This window comes from Oncorhynchus clarkii, chromosome 1, assembly GCF_045791955.1.
Source record: "Oncorhynchus clarkii lewisi isolate Uvic-CL-2024 chromosome 1, UVic_Ocla_1.0, whole genome shotgun sequence".
In the NCBI taxonomy this organism is placed as follows: Eukaryota; Metazoa; Chordata; class Actinopteri; order Salmoniformes; family Salmonidae; genus Oncorhynchus; species Oncorhynchus clarkii.
This window is the reverse complement of record NC_092147.1, coordinates 41,504,275-41,523,464: the sequence shown is the minus strand read 5'-3', so window position 1 is coordinate 41,523,464 and position 19,190 is coordinate 41,504,275. Positions and strand designations below refer to the sequence as shown.

Below are 19,190 nucleotides of genomic sequence, written 5' to 3'. Positions count from 1 at the left end.
GTTATGGCAGGATGACTTGGTTAGAGAAAAGAGAAATTAGGAAATATCCCTCATATTCCAATTCTACAGAACAGTAATGACTGATACTGAGCAAATAGTATGACTAATCAAAACCTAAGTGTTTTTTATTGATCAGTTTATCGCTCCATCTGACATTCATGATAAGTGAAGTGACTGAAGAGGTCAGAGACGAGGCCGGTTCCTTGGTAGTCGTAAAGTCCTTAACTTGGAATTTGGACTCGGGGCTATCGAGCGGTGGTGGCGTACAGTATATCACCTGTGGATTTGCCAGCTTGCCTTGAAACTGCGAGGCTAGCTGCTCAGCCCTCTCCTGTACACTAAAGACACGTCGTGACAGTTGGTCATCAGAGCGCAGTAGTTCTATCTCCTGCAGAATAAGTCATTATTCGTTTACAAAAGAATAGAATAGGAATGGAAAGACAGAGTTTAGACATGGAATGGTATTTTTAGTGCTGTTCTACAAAACATCCCGTGCTCCACACAAGACCCTGACGTTATTTTGCCTTTATTTAACCAGGAAAGACCGTTGAGGTTTGCGTTAGTGGATGAAGTGATTTTTACGTGACAGGTTTGCCTGACCTATGCATACTAACAAGGATGTCACGACTGCTGCACCTTCACATCCCTTATCAACCATTTTTCATTGATCTCCATTTGCCATGCAGTAGAAACACAGGGGCAAATTCAGCCTCGGTCAACTTATGAGGTCAGCAGTCAGAGAAATGTTACAATGCAGCGGTCCTTAATGGCAGTAGATCTATCTTAGAGATGAGTGCTGTATAATTCTAATCGAGCCAATCTATGGAAATCAGTATAAAGGTGGTCGTGTTTCCAGGAAGCAGAGGTGTGTTAGTGCCAGCTCCACACTGCAGGTCTTTAGTCCCCAGGCAGGAGAGGATACCTGTCCAAGAGCTTCAGGGGGGGAGAGGAGGCTTTGTGTGTTCTGGCTGAGGGTTCTGGCTGACAGGTGCCACTGTTCTAATAAGAAACGCGAGGGCTTTTTCTTACGCTCCAGGGGAAAGGGAGAGGACAGAGAAAGGAGACTGTTTAGAGAAGGCAACAGGAATGAGAATGATCAGAATGATGAAGTGTACTGGAGTAAACCAACACTAAAGACACAAACTATTCACAAATGCAATACATCTAGTAGGCCTATCATTCTAGACAGCACGGTTTGGTATTCACCTTTAGTTTCTCGGGTTTAACCTTGAACTTAGCGACTAGCCACGCAGACCTCTCCTGGATGCTAGGGATGTGAATAGGCTCTGGTTCCTCAAGCTGCACGGATTCCCATTTCTGCAGAGCAAACCAAGGTAAGCCTTGTGTGTGTTTACAGTCTGTTTTCCCCAAAACTCGATGACACTGGTTTGATGCAGTTAGCTGGTATGGTTGGCCTAGAACCCTATGAAATGCTATTAAATATGAGACCACTAACGACAAAGGGCAGACATATTATGTATTCATACTGTATATGAGTTAGCATGGAAGCACTGCTATGGTACAAGAAAACAAACAACAACCGTGCCCAAATGAAACTAGCCCTGAAATGGCACAAGTCATCACCTGCTTAACCCTTTGATTGTTGTTCGTGCCAACCATTATAGTCTGCCCACAACAATTCCTTCCGTTCTCCCCTACACAATCCGTAGAGACATCCAGTCACACACATTCTGTCTGGGTTGTTCGTTCCCCAGGGGTTAGTATTGATTACAGCAGGCCCGTGCAACCATGGTTGTTACCCGGTGAGCCTGAGGTGTCTGGTCCTGTGTGGTCCCTTCCTCCTCCAAACCTTCTCTATCACAGTTCTTAAGGACACACACACAGACACACACACACACACACACACACACTGAGAGCTAGGACCATGTTTCTCCGATCTAGGCCTTCATAAGCAAACCGCAGCATGCTATATACAGTATCAGATCTTCCACTGCAGAAAGTATGGCAACAGGGCCCCAATCTACACACTGGTCAGCCACAACATAAGCAAACCCTCTTAAAGTTAACAAAAAGCAACCCACTGACGAGAAGAATGTAAACTAAGACTAGATAGTTTATTTGAGTTAGATTGGAAGTTGTCTAAGAGGAAGGGGAGAAAGAGTTGAGCTTTCTACTTTGACAGCACATTTGGAGAACTTATACAAAGGTAAGACCTGAGAGGAAAGGTATTGGATCGACAAGGAAGAGGACAGGGTAGAGGACCAGTATGTCTGGTCTGGTAGGGCACAGACTGGTCACCTGTGAGTGAAGAGAGAGCGAGGAGGAGGAGGAAAGCAGAATGGTTTTCTTAGGGCAGCTCCGTGAGCCCGAACACCACTCTGTACCGCTTCTTGGCTTGAGTGAGGAGAGGAGGACAGGCCGTCACTTGCTGGTGTCACCGACGTCCACCATTTAACACGCACATTCAAATCGATACCATTCAAGGTATCATATTACCTCATCTGAATTCACTTTTGAAGTCAACACACACATTTACATTTTAATATCAATTTAACTCGTGATTCACATCCACTAGGCTAAAACAATCATCTGCTACAGGGCTACCCTCACCCACACACTCATTCACATTACTACATGGGGCATTCTACTACACTAAACACTCACGCCAACACTGTTGAACGACACACCAGGACACACACAGCGCACAAAGACCACCCACTGGATGTATGTGGAAAATGATGGCGAATAAACCACATTTCCCAACTCTAGTTAGAATACAGTTAGCAAGCATGAGAGCAAGCATTTTTTTCCTTTCAACAGCCACAAAAACCTTGTGCATGAATGGGAAAAAGAGGGCTGAGGGAAAATATAATAATAATATATATATATATATTTTTAAATCGCATGAGGAGGAAAGCATGAAATACTGTGGAGAGTGAGCGTATAATTATGCGAGTCTAAAGAGTTCCTAAAACAGGAGTACTAATCACTGAAAATGAGTGTGTGAGATGGAAATGTGGTATTGGAAGGTTCTCACTGTCCACTCAGTCTAGATGTTAAAGGTAAACTTAGCTAAATGACTTTGCCACGAGCAGCACCGCAGATATTAAGATGAACGAGATGCAAGATATCATACACGTATTCCTATGGAGAACTACCGATGGCGCATGAAGCCGGAAGTATTCGAATTTGAAGCACCATATTGCTGAATGGGGCTGAGTGGCACAACAACAACAAAAAACGCTAAGGATCATGATGAAAGTGGCCCTAACTAGCAAAGGATCATGGTCGATGTCATTTTCATCCTGCCTGAGAGACACGTGCAAAGAGTGTGAATGAACCTCCTCGTAGCCTGCCGGCCTGTGATTGGTCTGTGTCTGTACGTGGTCCTGTGTGACGGCAAATGTCGTAGTCAGAATGGATCAGTATTTAATTAAATATCTCAATTTATAGCAAGCTTTTAAATAATTCAATGTGGGGATCGAACTTGATCACAATAAAACACATTTTAGAGCCCAAAACAGCAGTCAAAAAATGACTTGTTTGGCCGTTCTGCCGATCGCAATTTTCATAGGCTTTCTAGGGCAGACCAGTGCTTTTGGCACCGCTAGGTTTCTACGCAATAGCCGACCAGAAGGGCTTGTGACGCTCCAGACCGGACACTGGGGGTCTGGTTCACAGTGTGGTAGGCAGGGCACCAAAACAGCAGAGAAGTTGAGCCTCGCGCTTCAACACTCTTAGTTGTTGTGGAAACTGTTCCACTATGCTGTTTACTTTCTGCATCTACATCATAATCGCTGAGTCTACCTTTAATGGCTTAATGGTGTGTTAACTAATATTTCCACAAAAAAAATCTATATTTTTTTAATTGCAGACTATATCCAGCAAATTAACTGAGGATTAGTTTTCAGGGGTCAATCAAGCACAGCTCTGAACTAGCCATGTGTCTCAAACTATTAGACTCTGCATCTAGCATTTAAAAAGAACTACACAGAAACGACAAAGAAGCTACAATGATTAGCTAACTAAGCTACATCTTTGATTATTAGCACAATTAAGCTAACTGAGCTCAGCTAAAGTGAAAGCATGTCTGTCTATGAAGGCATGAGATGCTAGGCTAGCTAGTAGCTAGCACTGATAGCATGGTTAGCTGGTAAGCTGGAGAGGGGAGATGGCCTACTAGGCAGGGACTACTACAGCGTCAGCCAGACCTGCTCCCCTCTGATAGGTAGGGTCTGACACTTGACCGTCTCCTTATAGTGGAAGCTGAGCTGCTCCTGCTGCTGCTGGGTGCGTTTCTGAGACAATACGGAGCGAGTCCGAGAGGGGAGAGGGAGAAGGATAATCCACACGAGACAAGAGAAAACAGGGGAGAGAAAGAGATCGGGACAGGGGAGATGGAGAAGAAGATGGAGAGGGATAATCCACACGGGACAAGAGAAAACACGACGTCAACACACCGCCTGGGCCGAAAAGTCAACGGACGGCACCCACGCACAGCTGCTTATTCTGGCAATACACACAAAACTATCAGATCCAGAAGTTTTAGAACACGTACTCTGACCTTTTCTTGTTGTTGTCATTAACAAAATCGAAACTACTGGTTTCATCACTCCAAAGTCTACAGAAAACAAGACGTGCTATGTCTATGATCAATAACAGTTAGTAAGCTACAATTTGGACACAAAGCTATACAACAGTCAAACACAGCAGAGGCAAGGTTGCTTAGGGACATCCAGGGGTTAGACTAGGGTCTAGGGGAGGGAGGTGAGGCGTCCACTCTTTACCTGTCTCCATGCAGGGACCGGAGCTAGGCGGACAGGCTCCCTGGGGGGGCCCAGGGAGGCAGGGGGAGGGGGCAGCGCCAGGACGACACCCAAACTGGGCAGAGAATCCCCCTTTGACCAGTGGAAGATGAGTGGAAGATGAGTGACAGCCAAAATGGTCAATAACAGACCAGGACACGGTGAGCAATATCCCCATGAGTCACGGTCATGATCCATGGTGGGAGGAGAGGAGATGTTGGAAGAGAGGAAAAATAGAGAGGGAAGTGAATCACGAGGAGACATGCTGGTTGGAAAAAAATGTAACTGGGAGAAAAAGACTCAAAGGAAATGGAGTTTGTCATAAGAATAGCATGCTGCCTGTGTGTAATGTAATATGACTACAACATGACATGCATGATTATTGTACCAGCTGGACCCATCTTTGACTACAGAATTAAGAACTGTAATATGGACACTGTGGAACATACATTATCAGTATTTCATGCAAAGAGCAGAAGGGTCAAAGATGGGGTGAAAAAGTGAAGCCCACTGGCTGGAAACACCCACACACAGGCTCATCTTTCAGCCATTCTGGTGGAACAGACACAATTCAATTCAACACAGCAGCAGCAGAATACAATGTGATATTACCACCAGTGGGACTCATCGTAAGTAGGGCTTAGCTCCTATTAAACAACATGTAAATCGTCTTCGATGGGCCATTTGTAGCTGGTTATTATACCATTAGGAAAGATGACAACTGAAGACTGGTGAATCAATCATATTTTACATTGTACAAATATGTGACCAAAAGAGAAATCTTTCAAACGTTCGGCACAAAGCTTGTTCACTCGGCACACCACTTGACCTGGGCCATGCTATTCACTTCTAACGTTTCATCTATTCAATTTACATGAACCAAGTGGTCCTCAGTATCAGCGATCTTAGCAGTTGTAGCGATTGCAAAACGCACAGCCCGAGCAGGCATTGTGGAATGGCAACACTCTGGAATGCTGCCTGTGTCTTTCTATGTCAACAATAGTGGCTTGTGTTCCACTAACCCACATAGCTTTCCCACTGCTCCAGGCCAGCAGTACTGGCCTCTCAGGGCGACTGACCCAGGATCAGGTCTTAGACTGGCTCTGTAAACCCCATTCACGACCTAGTCCTGGAGGAGCAAGCCAGTCAGCACAATCAGCACTTCTGTTACCACGGAACAATATCCTGCCAGGCCTGGGACACGTTAATATTAGCATACTGGGCCCCGTATTCACAAAGCGTCTCTCATAGCAGGAGTGCTGATCCATCTTTATATCAGAATTATTCATGACCTAAAAAAGGGAAAACTGATCCTAGATCAGCACTCCTACCCTGAGAAGCCTTCTTCATACAGGCCCTGGTGTTCAACACAATAATACAGTTGTACAGTGCTCCTACACACTCGGCATCACGAGACTATTAGTAATGTTAGACGCCGTGAGATGAAATAGATCTGCATATTTACTATTTGACAAACACAACACTGTGTGCAAACAGAGCCGTCACCATCTGATCTACCATCCAGGAAGGCTAAATCCCAAGCAACAGTTCTCATGTTTAAAACAGTTCACTGTCATCTCTTCCCACATCCAGGCAAGCAAGACTACTCCTTACACTCACCAGACACATAGGAGTCTCTCCATACCTGTCTTTTGAGGCCCTTGGATTCGACGGGGGCGTTCTCCTCAAACTTGGCGAGGAGCTGGGTGGCCATGGACTTGACTTTGTTGTGGTTCCCTAGAGCTGCTGACTCTTCCTTCATCTTCCTTTCTGTCAGAGCAGTACTGTTAGATGGCCTGTCGTCACGGTTACCCCTCAAAACCTCTTCCTGTTACAAACACATGGACAGGAAGAGACCAGTCGGAGAATAAAGTTTACGTGACAGTTTCTCTCAGTTTGCAAAGCTCCGAAGCGGAGTTCAGCGTCTGAGTTTGAACCCTTGAAAGTGTTACCCACGTCTTCAGAGTGGTCAGCCTGACTGGTCTTCCTCCTCTTCCCCAAACCATCCACCTCCTTCTCCTTTTTGTCCTGTCGATCACATGATGTCACTGGTTATTTCAGGCAGACACCTACTAATTCCTACATTAACATTAAAACGTGACAGAAACACAGTAATCTGTGTTAAAGGGAATGAGACTGCTGACAGTGATGTAATGGGCTATGAGTCCTGGCCACTGTGCTTTTCCTACTGCTGATGTGAAAAGGGCTTTATGAAATCCATTTGATTGATTGATTTGAGTCCTGACCTTGGGGTTACGCTTCCGGGAGATAGCGATGCTCTGGCCCAGCTTGCTGAGGAAGGAGATGGGGGACTTTGTACTGTTGATCAACGCAGCCTTCTCCTCAGGGCTCATGTTCTGGTCCCCTGAAAATGTAACAGACAGAGAATGTAAGGCTGTACACCAGGGTCGCATTCAATAGGGCACACTAATTTAAACAAGTATTTCTCATTGGACAAGTTCAGGTAGGACACTCCCCGGTACAGTCTGTTCGGTGCCGAATGAACATCGAATCAAAAGACGACTTCTTTTTTGTCACATACTTCGTAGACAACGGGTGTAGATTAACAGTAAAATGCTTACTTAGGTGCTCTTTTCCAACAATGCAGAGTTAAAACATTATAACAACATATAAAAATAGTTATCAAATAAAATAACATGGCTATATATAGGTAGCAGAAAATATGTATGCATGTTACGTTTACATTCACGTCATTTAGCAGACGCTCTTATCCAGAGCGACTTACAGTAGTGAGTGCAGACATATTTTCATATTTTTTCAAACTGGTCCCCCCGTGAGAATCGAACCCACAACTCTGGCATGGCAAGCGCCATGCTCTACCAACTGAGCCACACAGGACCTGTGTATGTGTGTGTGTTGGGGTGTCAGTGTAAGCATGTGAGTGTGGGGGTAGAGTCCAGTGTGGCTTGGGGTAGAAGCTGTTCAGGGTCCTGTTGGTTCCAGAGTTAGAGAATTTGTACCGCTTGCCGTGTGGTATGGGGCTGTGCCCGGCCCTCCATTTCCTGCACGGCCACACAGTCGTGGGTGAACAGGGTGTACAGGAGGGGACTAAGCACGCACCCCTGAGGGGACCCCGTGTTGTGGGTCAGCATGGCAGATGTGTTGTTGCCTATCCTTACCACCTGGGGGTGGCCTGTTAGGAAGTCCAGGATCCAGTTGCAGAGGGAGGTGTTTAGTCCCAGGGTCCTTAGCTTAGTGATGAGCTTCAAGGACACTATGGTGTTGAACGCTGCACTGTAGTAAATGAACAGCATTCTCACATAGGCGTTCCTTTTGTCTAAGTAGGAGAGGGCAGTGTGGAGTGCTATAGAGATTGCGTCATCTGTGGATCTTTTGGGGGGGGTATGTGAATTGGAGTGGGTCCCCCTGGTCCCCCTGTCTGGGATGATGGTGTTGATGTGTGTCATGACCAGACTTTCAAAGAATTTCATCATCGCAGTGCTAGCTGTGCCACTAGAGATTCTGGATTCGAGTCCAGCCTCTGTCGCAGCCGGCCGCGCCCGGGAGACCCATGGGGCGGTGCACAATTGGCACAGCATCGTCCGGGTTAGGGGAGGGTTTGGCCAGCACGAATGTCCTTGTCCCATCGCGCACTAGCGACTCCTGTGGCAGGCCGGGCGCAATGCACACTGCCACGGTCACCAGGTGCACGGTGTTACCTCCAACACATTGGTGCGGCTGGCTTCCGGGTTAAGCGGGCATTGTGTCAAGAAGCAGTGCGGCTTGGTTGGGTTGTGTTTTGGAGGACGCGCGGCTCTCGACCTTTGCCTCTCCTGAGTCCGTAGAGGACAAGACTGTAACTACCAATTGGATACTACAAAATTGGGGAGAAAAAAAGGGAGGTAAAAGTAAAAAATTTAAATTTAAAAAAGCATTTTATGGATACAGATGTGAGTGCTACGGGGCGATAGTCATTTAGGCAGGTTACCTCGGCATTCTTGGGCACAGGGACTATGGTGGTCTGCTTGAAACATGTAAGTATTACAGACTGGGTCAGGGAGAGGTTTAAAATGTCAGTGAAGACACTTGCCAGCTGGTCAGCGCATGCTCCGAGTATGCGTCCTGGAAATCCCGCCTTGTGAATGTTAAACTGTTTAAAGGTCTTACTCACGTCGGCTATAACATTTCATTCAACCTGCACCCCAAAAAACAAAGTTACAAAACCAGCCAAATACAGTGCTTACCTCCGGCCCCAGGGGGCACTGTGTCCTTGAACATCTCGTAGAACTGGCTGAGGTACATGACCATGGAGAGCTTATCAGGCTCTGCCACCTGGGACATCTCCTTGCCCGTCATGCAAGGTGAGATGCCAAACTCCCTCTCGGCCACGTCAAAGCCCAGCTGATTGTTCTTCTGCTGGTCCCGCTCATCCAGGGAGTCAAAGTCACTGTGGGGCAGAGAGAGTCAGGAAAATACCTGGAGTCAAAATGGGAGTCAACACAACCATCAGCACTGTGAATGTAAACATCACTTGACTTTTCCCAATAAACATGACAAACACAAGAAGCAGTGGATGCTGTGGTTGTATAATCTTTATACACTGAGTGTACAAAACGTTAGGAACACCTGCTCTTTCCATGATATAGACTGACCAGGTGAATCCAGGTGAACGCTATGATCCTTTATTGATGTCACTTGTTAAATCCACTTCAAATCAGTGTAGATGAAGGGGAGGAGACAGGTTAAAGAAGGATTTCTAATGAGCCTTGAGACATGTGCCATTCAGAGGCTGAATGTACAAGACAAGTTAAGAGCCTTTGAACGGGGTGTGGCAGTAGGTGCCAGGGCCGCACCGGTTTGTGTCAATAACTGCAACGCTGCTGGGTTTTTCACCTTCAACAGTTTCCCCTGTGTATCAAGAATGGTCCACCACCCAAAGGACATCCAGACAACTTGACAACATCCTTGTGGGGGGGGGGTATTAGTAATAATTAAGAATGTCCTTACTGTTGATGTCAATTGTTGTGGGTGATAACTTTGCATATGAAAAGAAAAAAACACATTTAGCATACTTGAAACATCTGTATACAACCTCCCCTTTATCTATATAACCAATTTAAAACCATTAGCATGTTACCCCCCTTCTTTGTATGTTTAGTGCTGCAGCATTAGTGATGGGAAGTGGGAACCAATCACAGCTGTCTGGGAGTGATTGTGAGAGCATATTTCCCCATCCATGCAGCCCCCTATCATCCTCCCACCATCATCTGGACTATGAAAGCCAGCAGAGGAGAACAACCGCGTGGTAAGGTCAGTCAGAAGACAAATGGGTTATAATGCTAATCGCTGTGGAGCCAGGAGAGGGTAACAACCCCATCTCACCCCTCGTTAGGCAATGTGTCAGTCTCTGCTGTGTGTGTGTGTGTGTGTGTGTGTGTGTGTGTGTGCACATTTACACCCTTTTCCCTGACTCAACAGGCAGTTTGACTGTGAGCTGTCACGTTATTTAGCATGATATACAGACTGAACCAAGGCCTGGACTGCCAAAGCCAGGAGATAAATAACACATGCTACTAACAAACAACGTCGTAAACACAGCAGATAGGACATTCCAGTCCAAGGACCATGACAGTTTTAACCCTTTCCCGCCATCCCGTATATATGTGTTGAAATTGGCAGATTTTGTCATTGGTAAATCGCCTAAATTGGAACGCAGTGGCTGTACAGTAAAATGCTATACATGACATCAGAGCTCAGGTTCTCCGTTTAACAGCGCTGTGTGGGTTTTGACTGACAGCCATTGTAAACAAAGAGATGCCCCCATCCCTCCCGCCAATTTTGCACATTTGTCGTCTGAGTGAGGGAAATGCTGTAAATCGAGAGGAGTTGATGTGCTCTCAAAGATGAGACATTGAGGATTATAATAAATACAGGCGAAATAGGTTCAGAAATACAACATCCAGATTAGAGGTCGACCGATTATGATTTTTCAACGCCGATGCCGATACCGATACCGATTATTGAAGGACCAAAAAGGCCGATACCGATTAATCGGCTGATTTTTTTGTTTTTTTTGTAATAATGACAATTACAACAACACTGAATGAACACTTATTTTAACTTAATATAATACATCAATAAAATCAATTTAGCCTCAAGTAAATAATGAAACATGTTCAATTTGGTTTAAATAATGCAAAAACAAAGTGTTGGAGAAGAAAGTAAAAGTGCAATATGTGCTATGTAAGAAAGCTAACGTTTCAGTTCCTTGCTCAGAACATGAGAACATATGAAAGCTGGTGGTTCCTTAACAGTCTTCAATATTCCCAGGTAAGAAGTTTTAGGTTGTAGTTATTATAGGAATTATAGGACTATTTCCCTCTATACCATTTGTATTTCATTAACCTTTGACTATTGGATGTTCTTATAGGCACTTTAGTATTGCCAGTGTAACAGTATAGCTTCCGTCCCTCTAGTTAGCGCACGCTAACTAGCTAGCCATTTCACTTCGGTTACACCAGCCTCATCTCGGGAGTTGATAGGCTTGAAGTCATAAACAGCGCAATGCTTGATACACAACGAAGAGCTGCTTGAATTAATCTTTACGCGCCTGCATCTGCAGTCAGATACTTGTATGCATGTATGCTCAGTCAGATTATATGCAACGCAGGACACGCTAGACAATATCTAGTAATATCATCAACCATGTGTAGTTAACTAGTGATTATGATTGATTGTTTTTCATAAGATAAGTTTAATGCTAGCGAGCAACTTACCTTGGCTTACTGCATTCGCGTAACAGGCAGTCTCCTTGTGGAGTGCAACGAGAGAGAGGCAGGTCGTTATAGCTTTGGACTAATTAACTGTGATGTTGCAAGATTGGATCGCCCGAGCTGACAAGGTGAAAATCTGTCGTTCTGCCAATGAACAAGGCAGTTAACCCACCATTCCTAGGCCGTCATTGAAAATAAGAATGTGTTCTTAACTGACATGCCTAGTTAAATAAAAGGTATACATTTTTCAAAATTATTATTATTATTTTTTTTTAAATCGGCAAATCGGCGCCCAAAAATACCGATTTCCGATTGTTATGAAAACTTGAAATCGGCCATTCCGATTAATCGGTCGACCTTTAATCCAGATGTGTATATGTGACTCACATGAGGTCAGGTCTGTAGCGGTGGATGAGGGCACACAGGGCCATGCCACTCTTCCAGGACATGGTGAGATCAGTCACACTGACTTTTCTGTAGCCCTCCGTCTGCCTCTGACACCAGTTTAGCAGCTTGCTGGAGCGAGCTATGGATTCTGGGAGGGGAAGAGCACAGGATTTTTAGACCACTTTTGGTTATTGGAGATCATTGTCATACATGCAGTGCATTGGGAATGTTTTCAGGCCCCACGACTTTTCCCACATTTTGTTACATTACAGCCTTATTCTAAAATGGATACAATCAAATACATTCCTCGTCAATCTACACACAATACTGCATAATGACAAAGCGAAAACGGGTTTTTAGACATTTTTGACAATGAAAATGATTAAAAATTAAAAAACAGAAATACCTAATTTACACAAGTATTGAGACCCTTTGCTTTGATGCACCCTGTTTCCATTGATCATCCTTGATGTTTCTACAAATTCATTGGAGTCCACCTGTGGTAAATTCAATTGATTGAACATGATTTGGAAAGGAACACACCTGTCTATATAAAGTCCCACAGTTGACAGTGCATGTCAGAGCAAAAACCAAGCCATGAGGTTGAAGGAATTGTCTGTAGAGCGCCGAGGCAGGATTGTGTCAATGCACAGATCTGGGGAAGGGTACCAAACAATGTCTGCAGCATTGAAGGTACCCACAAACACAGTGGCCTCCATTATAAAAGGAAGACGTTTGGAACCACCAAGACTCTTCCTAGAGTTGGCCTCCCGGACAAACTGAGCAATCGAGAGAGAAGGGCCTTGGTCAGGGAGGTGACAAGAACCCGATGGTCACTCAGACAGATATCTTGAGCTCCTCTATGGAGATGGGAGAACTTTCCAGAAGGATAACCATCTCTGCAGCACTCCACCAATCAGGCCTTTATGGTAGAGTAGCCAGACGGAAGCCACTCCTCAGTAAAAGGCACATGACAGCCTGCTTGGAGTTTGTCAAAAGGCACCTAAAGACTCTCAGACCATGAGAAACAAGAATCTCTGGTCTGATGAAACCAAAATTGAACTCTTTGGCCTGAATGCCAAGCGTCACATCTGGAGGAAACCTGACACCATCCCTATGGTGAAGCATGGTGGTGGCAGCATCATGCTGTGGGGATGTTTTTCAGCGGCAGGAACTGGGAGACTGGTCAGGATCGGGGGAAAGATGAATGGAGCAAAGTACAGAGATCCTTGATTAAAACCTGCTCCAGAGCACTCAGGACCTCAGACTGGGGTTCACCTTCCAACAGGACAACGACCCTAAGCACACAGCCAAGACAACACAGGAGTGGCTTCGGGGCAAGTCTCCGAATGTCCTTGAGTGGCCCAGCCAGAGCCGGACTTAAACCCGATCGAAAATCTGTGGAGAGACCTGAAAATAGCTGTGCAGCAACACTCCACATCGAACCTGACAGAGCTTGAGAGGATCTGCAGAGAAGAATGAGAGAAACTCCCCAAATACAGGTGTGCCAAGTTTGTAACGTCATACCCAAGAAGACTCAAGGCTGTAATTGATACCTTAAGCGCATCAACAAAGTACTAAGTAAAAGGTCAGAATAATTAAGTAAATGTGATATTTCTGTTTTGTATTTTTTATACATTGCAAAAAAATTCTAAAAACCTGTTTCTGCTTTGTCATTATGGGGTAAACAACAATTTAATCAATTTTAGAATAAGACTAACATAACAAAAACAAGTCAAGGGGTCTGAATACTTTCCGAATGCACTGTATATAGTTGCCAACCATGTTAGCGTAGTCTGACAGTGACAATGAAACTATCTCATAAAGGTGATGGAAAAGCCTATGAGAGATTAGGGAAAGTCACACTAAGAAACATTTCAAATTGTTAACAATTGTATTAACCTTATTGACGATGCAAGTGACATTCCACCAGGTTAGTGAACACAAAATAAATCAAATAAAATCAGCCCATCAGTCAATCCATCCACATAGCACCATTCCCAAGTCACACATGACAGTCATGGCCGTTGCTTGTTTCTACAGTTAAGGACTATTAGGACGGAAGCTTCAGATAAACACCATGCATTTGGACTTCAGTCATTCATGTTACGTAGCAAATGCTTCTCAAGCAGGTAATGGTCTAGGATGAAAGCAATTCATTGTCACATTTCAGTGATTGCAATGAAGACCAGTTCCCAAAAAACAAGAAACATACAAAAACAGACATTCATGAAAATGTTATAATATGAAGTTATCTAAATAACTGAATACATTTACTCATATTTTTTTCATTATAGCTTAATTAAATCAGGAGACACATGAATACAAGAACATTCATGCAAACACTACTCACCATTTCGGGTGAGCTTGGGTGTTGACGAGTTGACTACATTCTCCATTTCAATAAGCATTTCCCTACTTGAATCCCCTGTGTCTATGAGGTGTCGTACCTGAAAACAGTGGGGGTGGGGGCAACATACCACTAGGATTTCACATTGGAAGATGTCCTTAGGTCAAAGCTAGGGCCAGGGTTTTTTACCAGGTCACATATCTGAGCCGGGAAAAAACTCTGGTTCTTAGTTACAACCTAGGCCGGAGTATCCCTGGTCAGGTCAGGTGGTCAAGACAAACTCCTGGCCCACCTCAAATGGGATATCATGCACAGAAAAGTATGGGTACTTCAGTACTAGAGGTTGACCGATTAATCGGCATGGCCAATTTCATATTTTCATAACAATCGGAAATCTGCCTTTTTGGACGCCGATTATGGCCGATTACATTGCAATCCACAAGGAATCTGCGTGGCAGGCTGACCACCAGTTACGCGAGTGCAGCGTCAAAAGGAACTTGTGGCTGAAAAGAGCCATGGTAAGTTGCTAGCTAGCATTATACTTATATTACAAAAAAACAATCAAACTTCACATAATCACTAGTTAACTACACATGGTTGATGATATTACTAGGTTAACTAGCTTGTCCTACGTTGCATATAATCAATGCAGTGCCTGTTAATTTATCATCGAATCACAGCCTATATCAACTTCGCCAAAAGGGTGATGATTTAACAAAAGCACATTGCAGAAAAAAGCACAATCGTTGCACGAATGTACCCAACCATAAACATCAATGTCTTTCTTAAAATCAATACACAGAGGTATATATTTTTTTAAACCTGCATATTTAGTTCAAAGAAATGAATGTTAACAGGCAATATTAACTAGGGAAAATGTGTCACTTCTCTTGCGTTTAGTGCAGGCAGAGTCAGGGTATATGCAACAGTTTGGACCGCCTGGCTCGTTGCCAACTGTGAACTAATTTTCCAGAATTCTACATAATTATGACATAACATTGAAGGTTGTGCAACGCAACAGCAATATTTGGGTTGCCACCCGTTCGATAAAATACGGAATGGTTCCGTATTTCACTGAAAGAATAAACGTTTTATTTTCGAAATGATAGTTTCCGGATTTGACCATATTAATGACCAACGGCTAGTATTTCTGTGTTTATTAGATTATAATTAAGTTATGACTTGACATTTGGTAGAGCAGTCTGAGCGGTGGTAGGCAGCAGCAGGCTCGTAAGCATTCATAAAAACACTTTCCTGCGTTTGCCAGCAGCTCTTAGCAATGCTTGAAGTACAGCGCTGTTTATGACTTCAAGCCCATCAACTCCCAAGATTAGGCTGGCAATACTAAAGTGCCTATAAGAACATCCAATAGTCAATAGACGCGTCAATATTCCTATAATAAGTACAACCTAAAACTTCTTTATTGGGAATATTGAAGAACTGGAATATTGAATCACCAGCTTTCATATGTTCTCATGTTCTGAGCAAGGAACTTAAACGTTAGCTTTCTTACATGGCACATACTGCACTTCTAATTTCTTCTCCAACACTTTGTTTTTGCATTATTCAAACCAAATTGAACGTGTTTCATTATTTATTTGAGACTAAATAGATTTGATGTAATATATTAAGTTCAAATAAAAAAGTGTTAATTGTTCATTCAGTATTGTTGTAATTGTCATTATTACAAATACAGTTGAAGTCAGAAGTTTACATACATTGGAGTCATTAAAACTAATTTTTCCACCACTACACAAATTTCTTGTTAACAAACTATAGTTTTGGCAAGTCGTTAAGGACATCTACTTTGTGCATGACACAAGTAATATCTCCAACAATTGTTTACAGACAGATTATTTCACTTATAATTCACTGTATCACAATTCCAGTGGGTCATAAGTTTACATACACTAAGTTGACTGTGCCTTTAAACAGCTTGGACAATTCAAGAAAATTAGGTCATGGCTTTAGAAGCTTCTGATAGGCTAATTGACATCATTTGAGTCAATTGGAGGTGTACCTGTGGATGTATTTCAAGGCCTACCTTCAAACTCAGTGCCTCTTTGCTTGACATCATGTGGAAGTCAAAAGAAATCAGCCAAGACCTCAGAAAGAAAATGTAGACCTCCACAAGTCTGGTTCAACCTTGGGAGTAATTTCCAAACGCCTGAAGATAACACGTCCATCTGTACCAACAATAGTACGCAAGTATAAACACCATGGGACCACGCAGCCATCATACCGCTCAGGAAGGAGACACAGTCTGTCTCCTAGAGATGAGCGTACTTTGGTGCGAAAAGTGCAAATCAATTCCAGAACATCAGCAAAGGACCTTTGGAAGATGCTGGAGGAAACAGGTACAAAAGTATCTATTTCCACAGTAAAACGAGGCCTATATCGACATAACCTGAAAGGCTGCTCAGTAAGGAAGAAACCACTGCTCCAAAACCACCATAAAAAAAGCCAGACTACCGTTTGCAACTGCACATGGGGACAAAGATAGTACTTTTTGGAGAAATGTAGAAAAATATAGAACTGTTTGGCCATAATGCCCATCATTATGTTTGGAGGAAAAAGGGGGAGTCTTGCAAGCCGAAGAACACCATCCCAACCGTGAAGCATGGGGGTGGCAGCATCATGTTGTGGTGGTGCATTGCTGCAGGAGGGACTGGTGCACTTCACAAAATAGAAGGCATCATGAGGAAGGGAAATTAAATGGATATATTGAAGCAACATCTCAAGACATCAGTCAGGAAGTTAAAGCTTGGTCACAAATGGGTCTTCCAAATGGACAATGACCCGAGGCATAATTCCAAAGTTGTGGCAAAATGGCTTAATGACAACAAAGTCAAGGTACTGGAGTGGCCGTCACAAAGCCCTGACCTCAATCCTATAGACAATTTGTGGGCAGAACTGAAAAAGCGCGTGTGAGCAAGGAGGCCTAAAAACCTGACTCTGTTACACCAGCTCTGTCAGGAGGAATGGGCCAAAATTCACCCAACTTATTGTGGGACGCTTGTGGAAGGCTACCTGAAACGTTTGACCCAAGTTAAACAATTTAAAGGCAATGCTACCAAATACTAATTGAGTGTATGTAAACTTCTGACCCACTGGGAATGTGATGAAAGAAATAAAAGCTGAAATAAATCACTGTACTATTATTCTGACATTCCATTTTCTTGTGAAAAAAAAGTTGTGATCCTAACTGACCTAAGACAGAATTTTTACTATGATTAAATGTCAGGAATTGTGAAACTGAGTTTAAATTTAGGTGTATGTAAACTTCAGACTTCAACTGCATATAAAAATTGGCCGATTAATCGTCTTTTTTTTTGGGGTCCTCCAATAAATCGGTATCGGTGTTGAAAAATCATAATCGGTCGACCTCTATTCAGTACATCATGCTCCAATCATAGTCATACAGTCATATGTTCTCAGTGTATACCCTACCTGGTTGGGCCTGAGGAAGTGGAGACTAATATTAGGGTAGCGCGTGGTGGGGTCCACACTGTAGTGACTGAAATTTTTATTGATGTTCTCTGGCGTTGTCTGAGGCAGCAAGCGATATATGCTCTCCCTAAAAAAAGAAAAAAGGGGAAACCATGATAATTGAATTATAGAAAAGGCACATGGGAGAAGAACAGAGGATTCAACACATTCCATTCAGAGCTCCAAAAGCTCTTATTCTATTAGTAGTACATTAATAGAGGAGGGGCTGAAAGTGAAGCCTAATGCAGACACTTTTCCTGGTAGAGCACTCAGAGATAACGGAGTATGTGTATATATATATATATATATATATATATATATATATATATATATATATATATATATATATATATACAGTGCCTTGCGAAAGTATTCGGCCCCCTTGAACTTTGCGACCTTTTGCCACATTTCAGGCTTCAAACATAAAGATATAAAACTGTATTTTTTTGTGAAGAATCAACAACAAGTGGGACACAATCATGAAGTGGAACGACATTTATTGGATATTTCAAACTTTTTTAACAAATCAAAAACTGAAAAATTGGGCGTGCAAAATTATTCAGCCCCCTTAAATTAATACTTTGTAGCGCCACCTTTTGCTGCGATTACAGCTGTAAGTCGCTTGGGGTATGTCTCTATCAGTTTTGCACATCGAGAGACTGACATTTTTTCCCATTCCTCCTTGCAAAACAGCTCGCTCACACACACTCACACACACGCCGTTATATTCACAGTAACCCGTCAAAAGTTGACACACCTTCAAGGGTTTTTCTTTATTTTTTACTATTTTCTACATTGCATCCCCAATAAAAGCTTCACAGAGTTAAAGTAACAGACATCTCAACATCAACTGAGACTGCGTGAATCAGGCCTTCATGGTCGAATTGCTATAAAGAAACCACTTCTAAAGGACACCTTTTTCACCGGTACCGTATATATTAATATGAGAGAACGAAAGAGAGAGGGGAGTCATTTGAAAGCTTATTATTATATTGCCAACATGGCTAGCTAAGTTATAAAAGACAATCTTACAGTGTTAGCCTTGTGCGCAAACATGTATTCGACTGTGAGCATGTGGAGTGCGTGTGTGTATAGTATCTGTGTGAGTTGAAGTATGACGTGGGAGTATAATGTGTGTGTTATAACGTGTCCACTCCCTCACCTCTCAGCCAGCACGTCCAGAGATGTGTTTCCCTGGGCCCAGCTCTTCACCATCCAGCCGGAGTCCATGGCTGCCAGGAAACCCCGGGCTATACCAGTGCCCATGGGCCAGAAGGGCTGGAGAGAGGGACAAACACAGTAGTAACATGGTGAAGTACTCATACACTTTTTTGGTTACTACATGATTCCATATGGGTTATTTCATAGTTTTGATGTCTTCACCATTATTCTACAATGTAGACAATAGTACAAATAAAGTAAAACCCTGGAATGAGTAGGTGTGTCCAAACTTTTGACTAGTAC

The 19,190-nt window shown here is 43.4% G+C and overlaps 1 protein-coding gene across 11 annotated transcripts in view; it reads right to left on the bottom strand.

Moving 5' to 3' along the window:
• LOC139407155 (microtubule associated monooxygenase, calponin and LIM domain containing 3a) overlaps positions 1–19,190 on the bottom strand; it is an 87,748-nt gene that overhangs the window by 35,377 nt on the left and 33,181 nt on the right. For 10 of the 11 annotated variants that reach the window (XM_071150662.1, XM_071150680.1, XM_071150671.1 and 7 more), the window contains exons 9-16: positions 18,889–19,004; positions 17,688–17,814; positions 14,241–14,337; positions 11,888–12,035; positions 8,972–9,174; positions 7,013–7,131; positions 6,723–6,794; positions 6,412–6,594 (exon numbers count right to left, since the gene is read on the bottom strand). In XM_071150662.1, the coding sequence (XP_071006763.1) occupies positions 6,412–6,594; positions 6,723–6,794; positions 7,013–7,131; positions 8,972–9,174; positions 11,888–12,035; positions 14,241–14,337; positions 17,688–17,814; positions 18,889–19,004 (1,065 nt within the window). Of the gene's footprint in view, positions 1–922; positions 1,031–1,206; positions 1,318–1,760; positions 1,827–2,259; positions 2,356–4,748; positions 4,860–6,411; positions 6,595–6,722; positions 6,795–7,012; positions 7,132–8,971; positions 9,175–11,887; positions 12,036–14,240; positions 14,338–17,687; positions 17,815–18,888; positions 19,005–19,190 lie in introns of all 11 variants that reach the window. The other variant, XM_071150652.1, reaches the window with a different exon arrangement.